The sequence below is a fragment of the Pseudoliparis swirei genome, chromosome 16 (assembly GCF_029220125.1).
Source record: "Pseudoliparis swirei isolate HS2019 ecotype Mariana Trench chromosome 16, NWPU_hadal_v1, whole genome shotgun sequence".
In the NCBI taxonomy this organism is placed as follows: domain Eukaryota; kingdom Metazoa; phylum Chordata; class Actinopteri; order Perciformes; family Liparidae; genus Pseudoliparis; species Pseudoliparis swirei.
Window position 1 is genome coordinate 14385071 of NC_079403.1, and position 23699 is coordinate 14408769.

The 23699-nt window shown below is 39.9% G+C and overlaps 1 protein-coding gene across 2 annotated transcripts in view; it reads right to left on the minus strand.

Moving 5' to 3' along the window:
* The window catches only part of ctnnd2a (catenin (cadherin-associated protein), delta 2a), a 243303-nt gene that overhangs the window by 126703 nt on the left and 92901 nt on the right, over window positions 1-23699 (minus strand). For both annotated transcript variants that reach the window (XM_056433619.1, XM_056433618.1), the window contains exons 4-9: window positions 12060-12094; window positions 11738-11842; window positions 7620-7792; window positions 2461-2515; window positions 1702-1912; window positions 1243-1360 (exon numbers count right to left, since the gene is read on the minus strand). In XM_056433619.1, coding sequence (XP_056289594.1) covers window positions 1243-1360; window positions 1702-1912; window positions 2461-2515; window positions 7620-7792; window positions 11738-11842; window positions 12060-12094 — 697 coding nt within the window. The remainder of the gene's footprint in view (window positions 1-1242; window positions 1361-1701; window positions 1913-2460; window positions 2516-7619; window positions 7793-11737; window positions 11843-12059; window positions 12095-23699) is intronic.

Consider the following 23699-nt stretch of genomic DNA (forward strand, 5'->3'; position numbering starts at 1 on the left):
ACCAATACTGGGCCCTAGCACTGTAAATAATGTACACTGAAATATAATCATTGTAATTTTGTGCTGTTTATATTAGCCACTGTCAAATTACTTTCTAAATCTTCTGTCTGTAGAATATCTTGATCTGTAATTAAAACTGTAAACTTTGAGAACCAGAAAATAAGGTAGAAGGTTATGTGTGCACACACGATCCTAGTCATGCTCTTAAAAGTCATTCAGCTATTTTTTTAATCGATTGTACTCTGACTGACTTTGAGAAAGAGTTTGTAATTGGTACGCCACTCTCGTCTACGTGGTAGAAATGGCATATAATGATATATGATTCATTTAATATCAACTTGATTAACATTCTAAAGAGCATGGCCCTGTTAAAGGTGAAAAAGAAATCTCATAATATATCAACTTGTATCACAAGAATATGGCGGAAATCTAAACAAGCTGTCCTCTACAATACGTTCAAGGATACATTTGCCTCTTGAAACAGTGTTTTACAAGAGCTTATTTCTCCAGGGTGATTACAGAGGGTGCTGCAACTCCAGCACCCCGCTGTGCATCGACGGCTGAATCCCGGTCGAGTCTGCGACCTTCTCAGTCAAGCAGCTCTTGCAACATGTAAGTTTGCCGTGATAATTGTATCACTAACCTAAAATACACTTTACAAAAAAATAAATGATTGTATTTTTAACTCTTTCAGAGATAATTTGACGCATCAATTGAAGCTGGAAATGTCTGCAAAATTGCTTACAATTTCAGATTACAATTTTCACATGTAAAGGAGGCAATCAAGGCCGCTTTGTATTACTTCAGAAACATTGGAAAAGTTTGGCCTTTCCTATACTTTGAAAAACGTATGCATGCAATACTCTTTTTACTGGTCTTCCAAAATCCTGCTGCTCTCCATTGGCTCTGATAATATTTTCGTCAATTTGAAGGTTATTTTACTTGTTTGTAAAGCTCTGAATTGTTTGAGACTTACAACTGAAGAAATCTGACCTATAATGTAAGTGTGTTGTATTTTATTTAGTAATTTAAGCAATTTAAGTGACAACTCTTGTGTGGAAAGTGCTCTCAAAATAAAGTTATTCATATTATTACTGTTACTATTATTATTATATTAGCTCTAGTACTGTTGCAGTTTCCTTAGTTTCATTCATTACAATGTACTTTATCTACTATTCACATGAAAAAGTTGGTACCTAAAATTCAAACAATCTGCATGTGTAAGAGCGTAACATTCAGTACCTGGTGAAGAGGGGACGATGATGAGCCGGCCCCTCCCCCTGCTGCTGGAGAGTTGGGTGGAGATGCGACCTTCAGGGGAGATACGCCCCCTCCTGCTGTTGTCACAGAAACTGTGCTGCTGGAAGACAAATGGGCAAAGAATCATAATTTGTACGAAAAACTATGACTTGAAATTATTAATTTATTGTCATATATACGGTAAAAACAGTGTTTGTATGTTAGTATTTTATATTCACTCTATGCTGAAAGACACTCCAAAGGTAATGTTCTCTTTCTATTCCATTCTATTCTATTACAGTCACTCATTGTGTATTTAACTCTCCTCTCTTACTGCAAAACCTATGAATGACACCGATGTGTTAAATCCTATCGCCTTTATCCACCTTTAAACACCATGGAACCCGATCATACATCAGTAATACCCACCATACATCACAATAAGTCACTGTGGCTCTATACCTGTATGACTTGGCCAGCCGATTAGCAGGAGACTGTTTGCTGGGAGAGGAGGAGGAAGGCAGGCGCTGAGTGGTAGAGTACCCCGGTGCGTCGGAGGCTGATCCCAGCCGTTGGAGTTTACCTGGGGAACCGGGTCCCGAGGCTCCTCCTCCTCCAGACAGAGGGGAACTGATACGCTGGGTGGGTAAGGTGGAGCTGGAGTAGTAGATACCTGGAGAACATGGTAAGGGAGAGAACAAGATCATCAGATTGGGGAAAGAAAAATGATAAGTTAGATTGTAGTGACGCTTGTAGCAGTTATACTGGGTGGTGGTCTTAATTAAAAAGAATGGGCAACAATGGAGAGACCAGGAGGATGGGTGATTGAGAGAAAGGGTCTGCCCGAGTGCTTTGTTATATCGGACTTCTGTGCTCGTCACGGATTGGCCATGACAAATACCATGTTTTAATTATCGGGTCATTCTTAAGTGTACTTGGTCGATGCCATAGGCCAAAGATCAATGATCGACTTTGTGGTAGTATCATCAGATCTGGAGCCCTGAGAGAGAATTATACATACTGCAGGCTCTAAAAAAAACTTCTGCTCGTGGCGAGTTATTTCATTACAATTTTCATGCATGTCTATCAGCGTCTCCAAATGTCACCTCTGTGTATTCACAGCACTTCATGCTATGTTAGATTAATTTATCTTGACGACAATGCATCTCCATGAGGGGGGAAAGAGAGGAATAGGGAAGAGAAGGACAGGTGAGTTCTTACCTGACCCTGCCCCAAATTGTGATTGCTGCTGCTGGGCGGCACGACTAGATGTCACCTGAGGGGATGTGTGGTAACACAGAGCGAGGAAGAGATGGAAGAAGAGCCATGGCAGGGAACCAGGGATGCATAGAGGGAGTGATTAGTGGGGGAGGGTGAAATCGGGAGGAGGGAAAGGGAGAGACAGAGTTAAGAAAAACTGGATAAAAGAGAATAAAAAGCAGTGGGCATCCAAAACTTTTTTCATGCACAATGAGTACACTCCAGCGTTTGATGAGCTTGTAATGAAATCCCCACAGAAATCAGGGCAATCAAGTTCTAGTTGTTCAGCTGACAGACATCATTTCTCATAAAGCCTTGTTGCACCACCTCCTCAAAGTGGAGAAAACAATTGCACAGTCCAACGTGTATTCATGTGTTATCACTTATCATTGTTCATCTCATAAACCAGTCTTCACAAATACATGCAATGACTGAATTGGTTATCAAAATCAGAGACAGACATTTGTTATAACATCGCTTCTATTGGTTTTTTCAATAGTAACATCTATGAAGCTATTCACAATGTAAAACAGAATTCAAAGGATGGAAACTTTGCAACCAACAATTTCAATAAATTCCGAATGGAAAAAAAGTTGTGCCCATGTGTGCGGCAAGGTGAGAGCATGAGCAGCCTTTCCACGACCCGTCACTTGCTGGTCCGTCTGAATATATCCTTCTTAGTCCCAGAGGCAGTTGGAGAGAGCAGATGCCAGCGCTCCAGTGAGCCTCATATAGCCTTATGTTGATGCTTAAAGTTGTCAATTAGAAAGGAGAGAGGGGAGGCTTATCACTAAAAGGAGAATAGCTGGTCTAGAAGCTAGCCCACCAACCTCTATTGGCACGTTCTATGTATAATAGGATATAAAACAGAGTCTGTATTCATGACGGTATTGAACTACAAACACTGCAGGATTTCTAAATACCGCTCAAGCCTCATAGTAGCCCGACATGGCTGCAGTTGGACAAAGGCCACATGATGCCAGCACAGTCGCCGAGTCACTTGAAGTACTCAAACCTTCTGTTTCATAAAATTAACATTAGGAAAACTTTCAATTTCCCACATCAGGAGCGACTAACAAATACAATACCACAGTGTTTGACATTATCTTTATCTGTTGTTCATATTTGTGAAATTGTATATCAAGCCTGAGACGCACTGTAAACACAGATGCAAACACACACTTATCTGTAAATTCCCAGAAGCATATGATCATCCACTAACTAGTGTTTCACAACACGCCATCGCACACCCACACACATATGAACACTCTGGAGTATAAGGCTATACGTTTGTATGTAACAGGTTCCAGATGTGTATCTTTTATCGCTGTATACATGCGCAGGAAGACTGGTAGAAAAAAAAATAGTACGCCTGCTCACCAAACTGGATACATAAAGCAATAAACACAAAGACACACCGTCTCCAATTATTTTTTGGAATGGCAGTTTCTGTATATATTGTTCTGCTTTGTGAGAAGACAAACAGCCCTTTGGTTCCAGCACTGCTTTGTTTGCAGAGGGGTCATGGAAGCTGATTTATCTCGGGCTGAGTGGATTAGCGGCCTCTTTCAAAAAAGCTGACACGCAGTTTACGGAGGCAGGGAGAGTACTAGAGACAGGGAGACACCAAAAACGACTGAGAGAATAGAACATTGGAATAACGAGGAACAGCTAAAATAGACAGCGTGCTATGGTAGTTTCCATAAATAATCTTCTTGTTGACTCAGAAACATGCTGAGTGGAGGCGCTTATAAAAGGGAACACTCTAGCATTCAACCTTGAGTTGTGTCTGCAGCCTGATCTCAACACACAATAAGTAAATGCTGATGGAAGCTGAACTTAACGTGGTTCAACTACAAAGGAAGGGCTGGAAATCCTTGATGTAAATATACTGGTAGAATCAATGCCACAGTCAAAATCTGTGGCCATGGAGTCAGTGAACAAAAACAAAAGTATAAACTAACACATGCTGTTCGGTCTATGCTTGCTAAATTACAGGACCAGCATTTCTTGATCACCCGATCCCACCCACAGCAAAGTTAAAACCATTCACTCGAGACAAATTTGCAGGATCCATACACATACACAACTTAACTCCTTACTTCGAATCGTACATAGTGCTCAGACCGTAGTTGATGATTTACCAATATTCTAACTTACTATAACTCTCATTTCAGCCCCCCTCATTGCTTGCACTCAGGACGGCAACCTTCAGTTCTGAAGTAACGCCAATGAAGAAGTCATGCATTATTTCTAATGGCCAGCAGGAAATGACTCCTCTGGGTGCAAAAAGAAGTCTGCGAGTAAAAAAGTTGATGAGAAAATAAAGTTAACTGCAACCGTTTTGCCTACAATATGTCTTATTCAGCAATCGGTTGTACTTAGCTCCACCCTCTCATGTTATTTCTGGTTGCAAAACAACAAGTTGGCAACAGCCAAAATGTCTAACTCAAGGCTTCAAAACGTCTGTCCACAAACCAATGGGTGGAGTCATTGTGACTCCATATATTGTATACAGTATGCTTGCACTATATTTTCCATTTATCTCTTTCCTATTTTTCAAGTCTCTCGACTACTTTGGCTGGCCCTTCATAGACAGTTAAGCCAACAATGCAGGTTAGGTCCGTGCCATTTATCAAGCAATGCTGTTCAGCTCCCAGCAATACACGAAGCATTACAGTCCAGCTCTCAGCTTTTCAAGCTATGCAGTTTAGATCCTGGCTGTCAATCCAGCCTTGCAGCTCTATTTGCAGCTGAGAAGCCGTCAGCCAAACAGTATTCTCTATTTGTCATCTTTCCTCTAGAAATAAGAAAAACTGGTGTTACCAAGACAATATGTAAATAGCAGAACTCAAACTGCTGTAAATGCTGTAAAACAGAGGCACATGTTAGTCTATACAATCCTCTCAGCCTAATGTGCTGCTTACTTAAGATGGAAGTGTTTTAGTTTTGCAAAGCAGTCATAATCTAAGGTCGCACACGTGGCTTCAGTTCAAAGTACCTTCTCCATCAGTACAGAGGCAGGCAAAACCAGCCGGTTCCTCTATGGTCCTTTATCCTGGAACGATCTGAAGGCAGAGGGCCGCTATCTCTTGAAATGATCTTTCACATGTAATAATGGAAGAAGTCATTGCTACATGCAATTTCTTCAATTAACTAACAAACACAAGACTAAAATGCTGTCTCGTTAATGCAATTCATTACGTAATGTAGTTTCCTTTTACCTATTGTTGCTGTTGGAACTACTGCTTATTAGATGAAGTTTATTTTTTAAAATTATTTTATAAAATTACTGGAGTATCTAAGCTGTCAGTAAAATCTCTTATAGTCGCATATGATATATGAAAAAGGGTTTTTATCAAATGTGTCAATATACAGTCAGAGATAAATATTAAACAGTACGTGAGCTGCTATCCAGAAGAGTGTGCCACATAAACATCTTCTCTTTAGGTACCCTGTGTTAGATTAGTCGGTTATGAAGCCAACTGAGAGATCTAACAATGATGAGATGACGGCCACAAAACTGAGATTAAGAACCCTATTAATGTTTGATTTTACGCGATTGTGTTATAGAATGCATATGTGCTCCAGCTATTGTGATGCAAAGTGAGACAAAAATGGACCTCTGACTGATGAAGAGGTGAGAAATTGAATGAATAGATAAACAGATGGATGAGTGATTCACCGAGTAAATAAATGATGAGTATAGACAACTTATAGCACGGGAACACTGCACGAGAAATAATTCTGTATTCAGACTACAGACAACAAAAACTCCCCTTGCCTTATCTGCCCATTCCATCTCCATCTGTTTTCTTTATTTTGGTGTTTGCCTCAATTATTTCATACTTATCAAGAGAAGGAATGGGAAGTCTCTCAGAAACCATCTCTTTACGTCCCTCACCTTTCTCTTTCAGAAGACACTGGAACATGAGTTCCCAAACACACAAATACAGATTTTCACACACACACACACACACACACACACACACACACACACACACACACACACACACACACACACACACACACACACACACACACACACACACTCAGACACACTCCCAAACAAATAAATACACACACAGCAAATCAGAAACTAACACAACACAAAAAACAAACATGTGCAGGTCATTGCCAAGATACAACAAAGCTATTGGCAAATAACTTTAACCCTTGTTAAATAATAACCTGGTATATAAGTAGTGACCCTAAGTAGTTAGTCTTTCTTTCATTTCATAACCATCTATCATCAATGGATAATTTGCCCCAGACACTGGCAATAGATTTAAATGAAGCACTGCAAGTGCTGATTGATTAGGCAGATATATGCGTGTCTCTGTTTAAAAGTACACATCCCTGTGTGTATTACCTTTGAAATATTAGGGACATGAAAATTGGAAATAATTGGCTCCTGGAGGCTGGACGGTAATTAGGTGGGTTTTCGCTCTTTATCAGCAAACGGATGTGACTAATATGTGACTTTGTCTTCAGCTTTCTTTCTCAAGTCCTTATAAACAAGACACCTGCTGAAATGTCTCTGTGTGCATTTAATCATCTCCTTATTTTGGTCTATGAGCATCTGATTTCAGCTTTGAGGAATGTGTCTCACCTACGCCCAAATACAGAAAATTGTGCAATGGATTGCTTTAAAAGCCAGTTGAAGTGACTCAGCCACTTCAGTAAGAATACCAAAATGAGATTCTGTATAAATATATACACTGAACAACTGGACCCAACTGTGATGTCAAACAAATCCACGTTTGGTGAGAGAGCATATGACTGCAGAAGCACCTCGCAAGATAAAAAGAAGGGCAATGTTCACTCAGTTTGTGACAGAATACCAGAGGAACTCAGAATCTGAAAATCAGCATACACAGTACATCTAAACACTTTGTCCATGAGCAAAAGCACTATGCAGCATGAACCTATACACAGTGGAGAACTCACTTAAAGTAAGTTACAGACTACTTAGACGCCAATTATTAAACTTGCTGGCCATCAGTGCACTGTAAAGTTTTCTAAGAACAGACACTTGAATTCACACAAATGGACTGTTATAATGTGATGTTGTTTTCGTCATCCCCTCGTTATCGTCCATGTACAGCAGTCGTTCCTACCTGGTTGTAGCTGTGCACGGCTCCTCCAACCTGCCCGCTGCGCTGAGGAGTTGCTGCGGAGATGCTGTCGCTAAGGGCGAGGGTCTGGTTGCTATGGTAGCTGGCAGAGTACTGGAGCGAAGCCTCCGGGGTGGAGTTGAGCTGCAAGGAACTCTGGGAAAGAAGAGCCGGTCCTACCGATAGAGAGAGACAGGAGTCGTGTATGGTTGGGTCGTTATGGTTGAGTTGAGTTTGTGTGTGTGTGTGTGTGTGTTTGTGTGTGTGTGTGCGCGTCCATATATAGGGAGCGTGAGAGAGTGAGTAGAGAGAGATTAAGAGTGAGAAAGAGGGTGTGTGAATGGGAGCGATTGAGAGGCGAAGAGTGAAATGGGGAAGAGAGATAGAGAGCAGCAATTTAGAACAGATAGTGCAGCAGTGCAGCACTCCGTGAGTTGGAGATGGCATACATAATTTATTAGCAGAGGGGAAGAGAAACAGAGTAAAAGATAGAATGGGAGGAGGAGGAGCAGGAGGAGCAGGGAGATGGAGAGGATGGTGGCAGGAGGGCTGAGAAGAGGAAAGTTGTAATAGATGGTACACTGAACCTCCCCAAACATGTTTCTTTTTACCTTGTTTTGTCAACGTGAGAAAAAAATTTCACTTGACCCCTTGTCTAAGATATTAGGAAGTTCTGGTTATGAATCACTTAACATTGCTTTATTTATTTAGTTGTTTCGTAAGCTGTGCATAATATTAGAATACGGCCTCATACATCTCATTGGCTGGCGTACATTCCCATGCTGTGCACATGAAGCTCATACTGATTGGGAAGAAGTAGGCAGTGTTTAGATGAACCCTCTCCCGGCTGTGTATAGAGGGATGAGTTGAACCGAAAAGAACCGTTGGAAACCTCTCGATAGCCAGTAACGTTCGTGTGAGCCGTTATGGGTTAGAGGTCACGTGTGGTTGTACGCGTGGTTTGGTATTATTGAAAAGCGGTTAGGTCTGTGACCTGTTCACTACTCGGTGTATACATATTTCATTAAGTCTATAATTTTACCTTTTCTGAATAAATAAATAAATATGTGTAGGTACAGTTATGAAGTACAAGGAAGTCAAAACTAAGATGTCTCTGTTTTTTCCCCATACTTTCCAAAATGCAGATTTCTAAATATGAATATGTCTTTTTAAGTCTTCAATACGTGTCTTCCCCAGAGCTCACTTGCATGTTAGTTTCCCCCTCTCTATTATTATTCTCCCTTATCGGTTTGCTTGCTCTCTCAATTTATCTTCCCCTCTCTCGCTCTCTCTTCCCCCAGAATTCATTTCTCCCTGTAGTCTGTGAGCTGTGAAGCGGGATCAACTCCTCTGCTTCTTGCCTTCTCAAAAGACTTGTCTTTTCTCATCTCCATTCATCCTTTTCTTTTCATGAATTATTAAACAGCACTTAGAGTTACGCAGACTGAGTGGGAGCTCATTGCGCGGCCTTGGTGTTTGTTACATTGTGTGCGCTGTGTGACAAAGAACTGTGTGCATCTTTTTCAAGGTCCATACGTGTGACGTGCTGTACGGTCAGATGACTGGAAAGTCGTCAGGCTGGTCGATGGGGGAATTGTTATTGTATTGTGGAGCTCATGTGCTCGCGCATGTGTTTATGTCAGTACTCTATGTGTGTTTACTATTCAGGTGTGGTATTATGGTTGTATGAGTGAGAGGGTGAAATGAAAAACCACTGTCACGAGTCTCTGTTCAGCTGCTCAGTCAACTTATGAGCATCGTATTCTCATTCCGTCTATATTCACCAGCGGATATCCCACAAACACACAGGGGGTTGTACCTGTACCAGGGTTTAAGATGGCACAATACACCAGGGCCCCACAGTACTGTATTTGAGAAGTACATTAGATTCATGATATTAACATATTTGTGAGGTTGTGACCCTGAGCACTTATGTATGTGTATGTTGTGGCTCTGTTGTGACACCTCACTAACTATAGTACCAGCCCAAGGCAGAAGCCTCCCCGTTTTGTGCCACCTTTCACTGAAGACAGCGGCATGTCACTAATCTGTCTATTTGCCACTAAGCTATTTGCAGCACTGCCATTTGGGGGGAAACACACACACACACACACACACACACTCACACACCAACACTCACACACACTGTAGTGCTTTTGGTAGAAACCTATTTGCAAAATGGGAATGGAGCACCCACAGTAACTGTGATAGAGCACCCTCAATAAGAGTGTTCACAATCATAGTGGCATCTATTTGGACTCGGAGGGAGCAGGAGTGAGAGTGACAGGGTGTTCAAGCACTTCCTACAAACATGATAACAATCACATTATCTGACACATCTCCTCACTGTTCTACATGAGATTTGACATGCAACCTATTTCTTACCAATAGGACTTGGGGTAAATATTTCAAACCAGTTTTTTTTTTCTTCCTTACCAGTGATTTTTGTGTCCATGGGGATTGAACAATCCTCGATACTCAACTCATGATCTGTGCTCTGTACAAGCAGATGCATGTGCCAGTGTATAACATACAGTATGTGCTCCACACTAGCCGGCCAATCCCAATAGCAGTATAATATGCGAGTACACTCGTCAAGCAGAAATGGGCTGAGCTTGTTGTTAAAATGCCATCCATTACAGCAATGTCAACTATCAAAAAGGTCACCAGACAATAAGTGAAATGTGCAGTGTTCCAAAATCAATGACTTGCAAAGAAAATGCCAAGCACATTTAGTAGATCTCATACATGCACTGCCCCTCAATCGCAGTTTAAATTGATTTCTCAGAATACAAGGCCTATGGAAAAGCTGCTTGGAGCTGGACGGTTGTTGGTAGAAAACCAGGAGCAGCATGGTGTGGCCTCCACCTGGCCGTGATCCGTTTGTCTACACATCAAAGGAGCAATTACACTTGTATCTGCCTTTCGAAGAACACGTGTAGTTAGGAATTAGGCCTCAAAGCCACTGGTTTTGGAGTCAGCTATATTTAATAATTGACTACGCTAGCCAAATTACCCTGCGTGGAAATGCTTTGCTCTAAATTTGAATCCGTGAAGAATATGTTCACATTTTGAAATACTTACTTAACCCTTGTGTTGCCTTAGGGTCATTTTGACCCGAATCAATATTACACCCTCCCCCCGCCTTTGGGTCATTTTGACCCGATTCAATGTTTCACCCTCCTGTTACCTTTATATTTACTAACATATTTTACCCTTTGGGTTCAATTTGACGCCAGCAATTAAAACCTCCAGAAAATTATTAGAATTAATATTGTTTTCCAAGTTTAAGTGTGAGGCACTTTATGTTTGTTTGTTGACTACCGAAAGAACACCGACATTAAACATTGAATGGGGTCAAATTAATCCTAAAGCGGGGGGAGGGTGTAATATTGATTCGGGTCAAAATGACCCTAAGGCAACACAAGGGTTAATCTAACTGTAATGTCTAATCTGGAGCAAAATCCTCCCTCGACTCAACTTGCTTAGTGTAAATAGAAATTAAATCTGAGCGGGAACTCTATATTAACACAGGGAATTGCTGCACTTAGGCTAGATATCAAATGGCCGAAGGGACTAATAAGGGTACATTTTCTCATTTCAAGAAAACAAAAATAATTACCAAACAATACACGCTATAATCATTCCGTAGTGAAACCAACCACAGGCATTGGTTTTATTAAGATTGCCTGGATATTCGTTCCCCCATAGTAACTCTTTTTACAGGGAGACTGCATGACAATTAAGAATGATATTTCTATTCCTTTTGAGGCAGTAAAAGGTTTGTTTACCCTTGCTGAAATGCCTATTGAGCAGACCTTGATTTTGATACATAATGTGTTAACAAAGTAAACAAATTCTCTCTCTAAAAATCAAATTCTTTAACAAATGTAATAAAACATAATTATTTGAAAGTCAAATTAAATTCCGTTTGTACTGAGACTGAAATTTAATTTTTGGGGATTTGTCGTTATGAGCTCGTCTGAGTCAATTCAATACCAAAAAATGTATTTAAATAGTTGTAATCTAAATATACACTTTGTATTAATAAGTTTATATCCCTTTTACTCCACGCAAACACACACACACATGCACATAATGATGTTGATAAGTACACTTACGTGGTGCACTGTCGAGTATTCCTGATTCCTGGAGGGAGCGAATGCAGGAATCCACCAACTCCAAACCAGTGGTCAGCTCTTCCTCAATATCCTTTTGTCCATCAGCTGTGAAGGGGAAAAGAGGATGAGTGTGTAAGCAGAAGGTGAGCGAGAACAAGTCATGCTTGTGGTCCTGAAAGTTGCAGACTGACTATAAAATCTGACCTTGTTCTCAGCACTTAGACGTTCAGATATGTATTTGAGAGTGTGATTATGTCTCTGTGTGAGTGTGTGTGAGTGTCTGTGTGTGTGTGTCTGTACAAACGTTCATAGGTAACTTTACCTTGAGTGTGCCAGCGAAACTGCTCATCTGTTGAACTGCAGAAAAAGATAATATAGTTAATTAAAATTATAATAACAACAATAACATACAAGAAAGTTGCAGCATACCGGCAGTATTTTTGAAATCTTTTTTTAAAAAGGCAGATTACAATAGAGCTTCCAAGGCGCTTTACAAAAAAAATAAGTTCAGTAAAATATATTTAAAAAGAAGACAAGACCTGTTGAATCTCACTGCTCATTTGCATTACATGTACGGGCGTTCCAAAATGAGGCACAAAGTTGAATGTCAGTATTTTTATATTTGTAAAATATGTATACCATACACTGCAACACTGCAAATGACCTACATTTATTTTATATTCCAAGTATGAAGAAACCAACACCAGAATAATAGAAAATAGAGATCTGCCAATAAATGTAATGTAATTTGTTCGACAGCAACAGCTGCAATACTGAACATTTCTTTTACAAATCTAACATTTCACAAAATGAGTCCCGGTGAATGCAGGTTATAGTCTTTCTTTCCATGGATAGTGTTGTAAAAACTATACACCTAAATACACACGGACACACACACATCCACGGACACACGTGGCAAACAACACTGGTTCCACATTCTTTTCATGGCTGTCAATTGAGCGTTGTTTGATGGGGGGGGGGGGGGGGGGGGGTTGAACGGTGAGAGAACGACAAAGAGAAAGTAGAAGGAAACCGACAGGCAGAAAGAGAAAGTTGGAGATGATTATTGAGCCGACTGCTGTGTGATCAATGCAGACACGGACAGACTGACTGATACATATAGAGTCTTTCATCTGACTTCATCCACACCATTAGGCGGGCTGTCTAGACTAGTTGGCTTGTGTCTGCGTTTGGCCCATTTCGCCTGTTTGGTATTCCATATGCCCGACTTTCTAATTGTTGGTCTCTGTGCGAGTGCACCTTGGGTGTTATTGTTTAATTTGTATTTAAAGTGATTGTGTGCCTTCATGTGTGTACAAGCGTATTGAGGCTTATGAGCGAATACATTAACATGTGTTGATATGTCTATTTATTCAGTGATCAGAAATGGTAACGGTCTCCCAGCGCATGTTCTAAACAGGTTTCATAGATTGATTTGACTGGTTTGAATAAATCTTGATATTAAATATAGTAGCCTATTTTTTGGAGCATTCATGTCTTTTAGTGCATGCTGTAGACAAGCAAGGGGGGAGGTTGTAAAGGAAAAGATAATCACAGGTAAGTGGTAATAACCGTGTTGTTTGAATTTAGTCGAAAAATAAGTTTTGTACAATGAGCTTTTTGTATTCAGTCAGCGTGTTACACGGTTCGGCCGGCTACTGTCCTTGCAGAACATCAGGACCGGTGCTGCTGACAGGACAGCTGGTTCCAAAGCGTGACAAACATACCAGAGGTCAGATTTGGTCTGTACTGAACGGATGGATGCTTCAGGAGCGCTTAAAAGCCACTGAACCGAGGTCTCAAAGCGGTTCCATATGTGGTTTTAGATTTAAACAAAGGAGCAAAAGCTGCAGCTTTCTAGTTTCTATCCAAATAGGAATCAATATTAACTATTGGACTACAGTTAATAGTTTTGTTTGTCTTGCAATTTAATTACGCTCTCAGAATGAAGCTCATCCTGTGAAAGTAATTATGGTTTAACTGCTTATTACCGTGATGCACTTTTGCAGCCCGAAAGAGGGGACGGGCATGAATGCAGGAAAAGTCTGATCAGTTACAAACTACAAGTAGAAATTGAATCATCTAAATTATCAAATCACCGCAACGTGGGAGAAAAGGTTCAATGGCCAAATCCACTTGAATTAAGCAATCGGCTAGTATTTGTACTTTATTAGACGACAGTAACTGCACTGTTTATTTTTTTTACCTGCCCACCCGCCTACTCTAAATGTTCTCACTTGAACAGTGCTCGACACGTTTCCTTGTAGTTCAGTGATTTTTTTCAGAAACAAAAGAATGCAATCAAAATTAGTCATTGTAGAATTTGTGTAATAAAGCCAACGGCTCGATGGAGACGTTTCCTCATTTGACTACATTAGAATTAACACTGTTTGATCAATTTGTCTTCAGCTGGAACTGACTTCGACTGATGTCAGTAAGTATGGATCAATTAAAAGCAACAATAACAACTTAAGGAGTTTACAGTTTAATAGGCTAATAAAACTGTCATTGTTAGGTGTTAGGGCAGCAACAGCCCGAAGGATTAACACAGGGTCGTGACCAAAAGGTCATTGGTTCAAATGCCTGGACAAGCGGAGCAAATATAAATAGGGCAATTAATCCCCAGTTGCTTCTCTGTGGTGAATATTATGCATTGTGTAGCTTCTCTTTGTGAATTAGTTTGACTGTCTGAATATGAATTAGGAATTTTCTCGACAATTCTTTGCATGACAGAAAATGTTCAAACTAAATACTCACAAGGCTGAGCACAGCTTTTCTGCTGAGGGATAGCACGTTCTCTGAGACGGGCCAGGCACAGTTTCTCTATTATACAGTAGATTGAACTCTGTATTTTGAAAGATTGTATTATGCTTCTGATTTTAGTTTCATAAAAAGTAATCTATCAAAAGCAAAAAGGACCTTTATCTTCAAACTGCCATTAATCTAATTTGCTGTTACAACTTGTTTTACACAGCTGACTCAGGGACAATGTTACACTTTGTTATACTGAGCTGCAGAAACTGAACTAATGTATTTTGCGAGAGAGAGAGAGAGAGAGTAAGAGAGAGAGAGAGATTAGGTATATGCCTTGGTATCATATACTCACACAAACAAACCACACACAAAGACAACAGTAAGGGAGAATGATAACAAGGTGGTGGAGGAACTGTTCGTTCATGTGCCTGCATGATATACAGCAGGATAATGAAGCAAACATTGTGGCACTTTGTTAAAGTGTACTTGATTAGGCAGAAAATGATCAATGAAAGAATAAAGACTTTGCATGAGAGAGAGCGGATAGACAGGAGTTGGAGTTTTAAGAATTCTGTTATTCCACAACGCTGCACACTCTCGCCTGCAATGCCACAACACCGGTGTGGCAGGGCCTCTCTTCTAGCGATCCTGTATTAAAGAGACATTTCAAATTCACTACTCCCCTCTCAACTGCCACACTGCTTAAATCAACAGACAGCGTCCTCTACCGTTCCCCGGGAAATCCAGAAGTATGCAGAACCACACAATCTATTTAGCATTAGAAAAAATATAGACTGGAAGATAAATATGGTTTCCCACGAAAGTCCGAACTTGTGTATTGGTGTGTGTGTGTGTGTGTGTGTGTGTGTGTGTGTGTGTGTTTAACTCTCATGGGAATGTGGAGACTCAAAGTAATACTGCCATACAAAAATAAGCCGTAAACACAAACAAACAAACTCTTTGGTGGTAGAGTAGCCCTGTGGTGAAAGAAATACTCTTATTTACCAATTAGAGATTAACGACAGTATTGTGTTATATACTGTGTGTGTGTGTGTGTGTGTGTGTGTGTGTGTGTGCACTAAATACTGCTTTGTTATGTTTACACTTCGACTCACGAGATTTTTCTAAAAATTGAAAACATTGAAAAGCATAGAGAACTGACAGTTGAGTTTTAAGCTAAAGTCAACATGTTGTTTGTGTGTGTACGGTCACAGCACAGTAACCTCCAAACAGGGATCCCAGCAGCAACAGCCTTCATGACTCATTAGTCCGAAGCTTAGAGAGTTTCACACTGCCACACAAGCTTGTGCTCAAATCCTCCCGCAGCCTCCCTTCACCGACTGAGGCACTTAAGAGCACATGCCCGTCCTGATAAGGCTGTCAGGGTGGCTGTATGTACGAAATAATACAACAAGCACACTACAGGTAAGGCATTGAGCTGCAAATTCAGCAAAGAGAAACTTTGAATGGCCTTTTAGTTGCTTGTATGTGCACACACACACACACACACACACATACAGTATGTATAACAATTGTAAATAGACATACACCGATACAGATACACACATACAAGAAGCAGCTACACACACAAGGTGTCAAACATTGAAGTGAAAGATATTCTTGCTATCCAACAAATGGCAGGTTTGAAGTGCAGTTTACTATTGCCAGTGCTTAACAGCAAGAACTTAACAGACCATGATGCCACATCAGACATTGACCAATCCTAGCGCTCAGAAAACCATATCCTTAAAGACATGAATCCATATATTGTTGTCATGTGGAACAAGGGATGTTAATTCATTGAAATGTCTTGTGATTACCTAGCAAGATAGGGACGATACACTAAATACTGGAGATGGTATTAATGCTATTTTCTAAATGATATATCTTCAATCCAATTTTCCCTTTAGCATGACACTGATTTGTGAAATATTTCCTGTTGGGTTCACAAGCATCCAAGCAGAAACATTGTTGAGCATTGACACTTCCACTGACCCATTGAATGCATTGATTACAAAGAGAATATCTTCAAATGCAGAGTGAAGGGAAGTATGAAGACATGTAACTGAGTTTTTAGTATTGAACAGTGCATAACCAGAGAACTGATGTGTTGTGAGACTTGTATGAGCTTCCATGTGACATAGCTGATTCTCTCCAGGGAGAAAAATGCAAGGACATGTTAGGCAAAATTGTGCCAACTCACGTTTGGGCTTGGAACTCCCTCATGAACCACTCAATCTCTTTGGTAGATATGTCAGTCGTATGGACTCTTACAGTATATACCCACTGCTGGTTGTCATACCAATAGTTTAGTACTTCCGCATGACAGTGTGACACTATAATGGTAATCTGTCAATCAAGGCAGAGGAGTGGGATTTTATGGTGTGCACAGGATATGGGGGAGGGAAGGGTGCGTGTGTGTTTGAGAAAGAGATTTGAATTTGGCTTTGTGTTGGGAGTGAGCGAAATGACAATGTGACTGAAGGGAATGAAATCAACACAAAACTACATCACACACAAGGCACACACACAAATATGTCAAGACATTGTGGCTGATAAGCAACATGTTTTTTTGTGTATGCATGAATACGTTCCTTACATACAGTATTTGTCTCTCTGGATGTGTGTGTGTGTGTGTGTGTGCATGTGTGTGTACATACCCACGTGTGAGCTCTCTGATACTCTGTTCAGAAAGCAGTCTATTGTGCTAACAACAAGGCTGAGAACAAACTTTTGTGGATATGACAGCTGAGTGACGGTTGAGTCGGGCTGGAAGAGAATTGTCTCGTCAAAGTATTCACTGAATTGACTTTTAAAACCTGACTACTGACAGCTGCAACAAAAAACCCTATTCCGAAAAAAAGAAAAAAACAATGTGCCATGGTATTGACAAGTTCAATGGAGACGTTTCAACTCTCTGCAGGTTGCTCCTCTCCCAGCTCCTTTAAAGTCCTGCGCACACTTGTTTTGCAGATGTTTAGCCTACAATCTTTAACCAAGACGAGTGTGTATGGAAGACATACAACCACAACAGAACAACTCCGTTATCGTTCAGCCTTAATCTCATGCAGGTCGCACATACATACAAACACACACAAAACATATTGTCATGTCCGTAGATTTGTTTAAATAAAAGATGCATGTCACTACTTCTTATTAATTGTTTCTAAACATTATGTAAAAGAGAAAATTACGAAACAGTTTCATTTTCAAAATATGAATGATAGTTTTGCTTTGAAACATTGGCAAGAAGATATAGGAAAATACTGATCTGTCAAACAGAGATTAGACGTCGACTATACATCCTGGAGAAGGACTGCTCCTTCAGTGACTTTCATCAACTGAGGACTTCTAAGTTTCTTTAAAAAAAGGATCATTTTTCATCATACAATTTAAACAATTTGCAGCAACTTAAATATTTTAGAAAGCCCCTTTGTGTGTGTGTGTGTGTGTGTGTGTGTGTGTGTGTGTGTGTGTGTGTGTGTGTGTGTGTGTGTCTGTGTGTACACACACAGGCACAAAATGCTCGCTTTCACTATGAGCAGCACCTGCTGGTTACACATTTTAACTCAGGAGCATCTGCTGCGTGTGTCTAAATCACCAAGCCATTATAGCTATTATGATAGGTGGGATATCGCAGTTTTGCACCGGCACCGATAATGACAGAATACCTCCATGCATAATTCACCAGGGACCGGAGGCCTGAAACTGTATTATTGTACTCCATGCAGACAGGAACTGTCTAATATGTATACGCATCTAAAATGGCTCACTGCAGCAAGACTAGTATGACATGGTTTTGAACTAGAGATTAAAAGCTCTATTGCACACATTATGAAATTGTATGAAAAGGTTTTGCTTTTGGATGATTATTGAACACTATAATACAAATTGTAATATATACTCATTGAGCTACATAAAGTTTTTTTTTAGATAATAGTCCGATCAGCTTGATCCTCCAAATTAAAGTATTCTATCCTTTGCCTCACCTTTGATAAAATGAGTACACAATTATGTAAGGGCTGGTTTGTGGTGTCCATTGGTTTGTAAGTTTGACTTCTTTTTTATAAGGAGTGTACACTTTGCTCTTTAAATCAAGCAGAGACTCAGAAGACCTATAAGGGAAAATGTATTAGATGCATGTGCACAGCCGGCAGTTCAGTAGTGAGTTAATCAAGACACAGACTTACTAAAGCAATCAATTAAAAGCTGCAGGCTGATACATTGAGAATCCATATACCACGAATAGATGGGCCTCCCTCTCATACCTTGTGTTGTTCAACAGATTCAGAGGGTTCTATTTTTAGGTGTAAAGTAAAGTTAAAAGTCGGTAAAGGGTAAAGTAGTGTCAAATAAAAATAACATTGTACAAATCCATCTACACTATTAAATGAAAGCCATGCACTGCCTCCTTAACTGAACCATAATCACATGTGACAGATTAGCCACGACGAAAACATAACAGTCGCAATTTACATATGAATAATAATACCACAGGCTGCTAAGTACGCAAGGAAATTAAAGTCGAAAGGAAAAATGATGTCTCATGCTGCTGGCCCGCAAAAACTTAACTCAGAAAACATTAGCTCTCCGAGAACAAATCAACAGAGGTTCTACAGCATAGTGGCTGTACGTATTTTATAAGAACTGTATTTCCACAGAAAATGCTTTTTTTCAAATGTTTACAGCTGAAGAAAAAATGATATGTGATGTTAACCCCAATGAGAATGCTCACACACCACTGTGATCCAGGTAAAACTAATTATTATCACCATGCATAACAGCATGGAATAAACACAGATTATAGAGAGCAAAGAAATGAAAACACACACAGTAATCATCATTTGCCAATTGCGTTGCTGGCTCACAGTGAGAGACAGTTTGGCCTCACCCAGTGGGAGTCAATGATGATTGATTCTACATGTGTGACTGTCACTGGCTCTAACTGAGGTTTCAGCAGTGTGGATTAAAACATCAGAACATTTGGAAAACGCCTTGTTTATAAAGTGGAATATGCTCTCCAATCATATTCCCTGTTTCAATGTAAATCTTCTGTTGCATTGAGATCCAACATCTCATGTTGTCCAAAGAAATGAGTTGGTTTCCCACTTTGACATATCCTTTTCACACAGTGATGGAACACGTTCATAACTTTTCCCCTTCAATTTACTTCCACACACATATGTTTCTTCAGCGAGGTGGAAGGAGGTACGTCCCATTTGTATCTGGATTAAAACACAGATTTGCACTTCAGTGGCACTTAAATAGCTCTTACTTATGGTACTTTTGTAGTTTGACTATGTTGAGGAAATGTTACTTCCTGTATTCTTGTTGTTCTTAGTTTGTACTCTAGGTTGAAATGCACTTATTGTAAGTCGCTTTGGATAAAAGCATCTGCTAAATGACATGTAATGTAATGTATGTCTACCCATGTAAGCATGTCACATGTGTACATGTGATTCCCCGAGTCATATTTCTTTTAAACAACAAGCAAAATCCCCCCACCGTCTGTATCTTGTCCACTAAATAAATAGTAATCTCCTGCAGCCCGCCAGGGGACTGTGAAACTCAAACACATACGTCAATATGACACAGACACACACAGACTCACACTCAAGGGCAGTAGTGTGATGTCTTTGGTGTATAGGACATCACAGAACTTTGGGCGCTGAAGCAATCGACGGTCTAAATCGCTCATCCCCTGGAGGATAATCAACCAATGATTGAGTGGGAGTCGCCCAGTCACTCTCAGCAGCTTCCCCTCCAATGGAGGGATATATTAGTGTGTCTGTGTCTGTGGACAGTAGTCGTCTGAGCACACAGGGAGAGGAGAGGTTATTCTCCTTACACTCACTCTCTCTTTGAGGCCCCCATGAGACCAATGACCAATACTCTGTGGCTTCACACACACACAGCTACACGTGTAATCGTACACCACATAGGAGCTGTCACTGCTTGACTGTGTGATTGGCGTAAAGGCTCAACGTGAGCTCCGTACTTTGAATTTTCACAATTCGGGAGAAACCACTTGAAGAGCGGCAGAGTTTTTAACATCAAAAACGTGACTTGACTCAAAACATTATGCGCAATATTCAAATACTTTGCATGCCAATATGCTTCAAGTATTCAACTTTGAGATGATTTATTCTCTCAATATGGCATTTGTTTGATTTTAAAGAGGCTGTAAGTGGACACATTGTACTCTTGACAATAGCAAGCTCCTGGGATGCATTTAATCTTTTACTTTTCCCATTTCCCATTCAACCCATTCTCACATAGTCCAATAAGTTGTGTCTGAAAACAAAAGGGTAGTGATGTACTGTATACTAATGCCTTGCTGGACCGATCACTCATCTGTTTCACATCCCTCTGCTGTAATTAATGATATAGAAAGCTGACGCTACACATCACTGTATCACCGCTTTAAAAGGAATAATGTCCAGAATCTATTACACAAATAACATGTTCTAGGTAAGCGTGTAGGCGTGTACAATAATGAGGCTGTTCTCTAAGCCTACATTAATTATACACATGTATGAAGGTATGTATGCAAATAATGTATATGTTTCATTGATTGATGGGAATTATGTGATGTGACAGTGGGGACCCTGAGGCTGAGGTTTTAATTAACCGGCAAAGGGAGAGGAGCTGGTTGATCTGGCTATTACAATATATCACTATGTCACACACACACACACACACACACACACACACACACACACACACACACACACACACACAGACACAGGCCATATGGCTAACAGGGTGCAGCTAACTTGTGTGTGATTGTCCTGTCTTTTTTTCCGCTACCCTTTCAAAGTTGTTGATTCTTAGCATAATGCGGGCTGTTTTCAATGGGTGTCAAATGTGTAAAAGTCAACATTTGCACAAAAAAGATGTTAAAATCGACTGTTTAAAATATGAAGCTTGTACGGGCAGTGTGTAAACTATTGGCAGTTATTTCCAGTTAATTTATTTTCCATTTTCTCAGATTGTATCTGCAAACAGACAGAAAAGCACACACAAACACACACACACACACACACACACACATATGCACAAACACAGAAAGCATGCCATTCCATTGATTTTACACTCATTGCTTAACCAGGAATGTAATTTAGTTATTAAAATTATGTCCAATAAATGTAATAGCAGAGGGGATTATTTTACTTTATGCATGACATCATTGAAGTTGTTATCAGGCCTACAGCTTGCCCTTCTGTTTATTGATTACAGCAAATCAGTATTTTTTGTATGATGTTGTACTAGATGTTTCTTTAAGTTTAAAGATGACTATGTATGTGCAGTCAACACCTCACTTTCTGAGTGAAATGGATTAATGTGCCATAACCATGAAATGACACCTGCATACTGTGTCAACCGGTATCTTAAATGAATTGTACCGTAAGTTTTATTTATTTATCATCTTCTAGCAAATTGCTGATATTGAGAGGATGGGATTACAATAATAAGAAAGACTGTTAATGACAGTGGTACCTGAGGGAAAAAAGGGTAAATTATATTGTTATTCATGAAACTTTCTGATTTCTGTTTTGAAAGAGTAACATATCAAGTAAATGCCAGGAATAGTGTCTACCATCTCTATGTTCTGGGTTTCTATTTCTTGATTGGTTCTATTTGATGTATTTATCATTTTGAGGTTCGTTTTTTACAAGACCTATTATTCTAACAAATTCTTGCGAATTCTTCACTTTTATCCCTGTTCATTGTGATGCTTTGACCACTTCTAAAAACCTTAGGGCATACCTGCAATATGAAACAAAGGAGGGAAAAGGAAGAAAAAAGTGACCTTTTACTGCATCTCCTCCTATAAAACTGACCATCATTTTACAATACAGCCACTTTCTTTGCTTTATGTTTTATTTTGATTTGTCTCATCTGGACAGCAAAGAAAAAGCCTTTTGTTGTGCCAGGAGAGGTACCTGAGGGCTGAGCCCTCAGAGCAGATCACAATATCCCCAGATTGAAGGTAATGGAAAATAAGATAATGAAAAATACAAAAGCAAACATGATACAATAAAACCCAAATAAGCCATTTCAGACAAACATGTCTTTTGAACACATTTGCTTGGGTTGGTTTCACAGGGATAATGACTACTTTTTCAGTGTGACGTGTGCTAATGCTTTATTGAGATTCCAGTCTAAGTTTCATAGCACTGGAAGTAAAAAACACTAAAAAGAGACCAAAAACAAATATAGATATTACATGACTACACAAATATTACAAACTTACACTTACATTAAAAAGTGATTTGAAATACATGTAGGGATAATATGTGAACAATGTACGTTCCCATGGGATGTCCCACTTACCCTACGCTTTGCATCTCTCATACACAAGATGAAACACAATGAATCTCCACAGGAAGACATCTGGATTATGAATGTTTTAAATCATCAAGTGGCTCTCACCACCCAGGATACAGACTGACTCGTTGGATTACAATGCAAACTAAACTCGATTTGGGAGCATCCAGAGCAGGTGATAAAAGTCACAATGAAAAGTGTAATCACAGCTTCCCATTATGGCTCCACATCCAACCCCTGGCCCACAGGAAATAAACTTGCAAGCTTTACTGTGTTAATCTAAATCCTCTATGAAGTCTTTGTGGGAATATGATACTTTGTGCAGCACAGCACAACATAGTGCATGCATTACTTTCTGTTTTCATGATTGAATCCAATCAATCACTGGTCTTTTTGTGTGCTTTCAAACTGCTAAAAGTGTTGGTATTCACGGAGGCACAAGAGGTAGTAGTGCACAATACAAAGTTTGGAAACAGTTTTTTTATTTTATTTATTTATTTTAGACCAAAGTGTTGGTGTGGCTCACAATGTTTAAGTGAGTGCAAAGAAGAGGCCGGGCACAGATGTGTGCAAGCATATAAGACACCAAAACAACCTGCCACTGGCACACACACACAAACACACACAACCTATCGCCCACATAGACTCCACTATAAAATATTCTTCTCAAACTGCTCCAGGCATTGATTCATCTGGCCTCAGGGTACGACGCCTTGAGAGGACAAACTTTTTCGTATTCTTTCTCTTACTTGCACTCATAGTCTCTCTGTCTCTCGCTCTGTCTCCTACACACACACACACACACACACACACACACACACACACACACAAACACACACACACACAGATTTATGAGGCCCTCGGGCACGCACTCTTT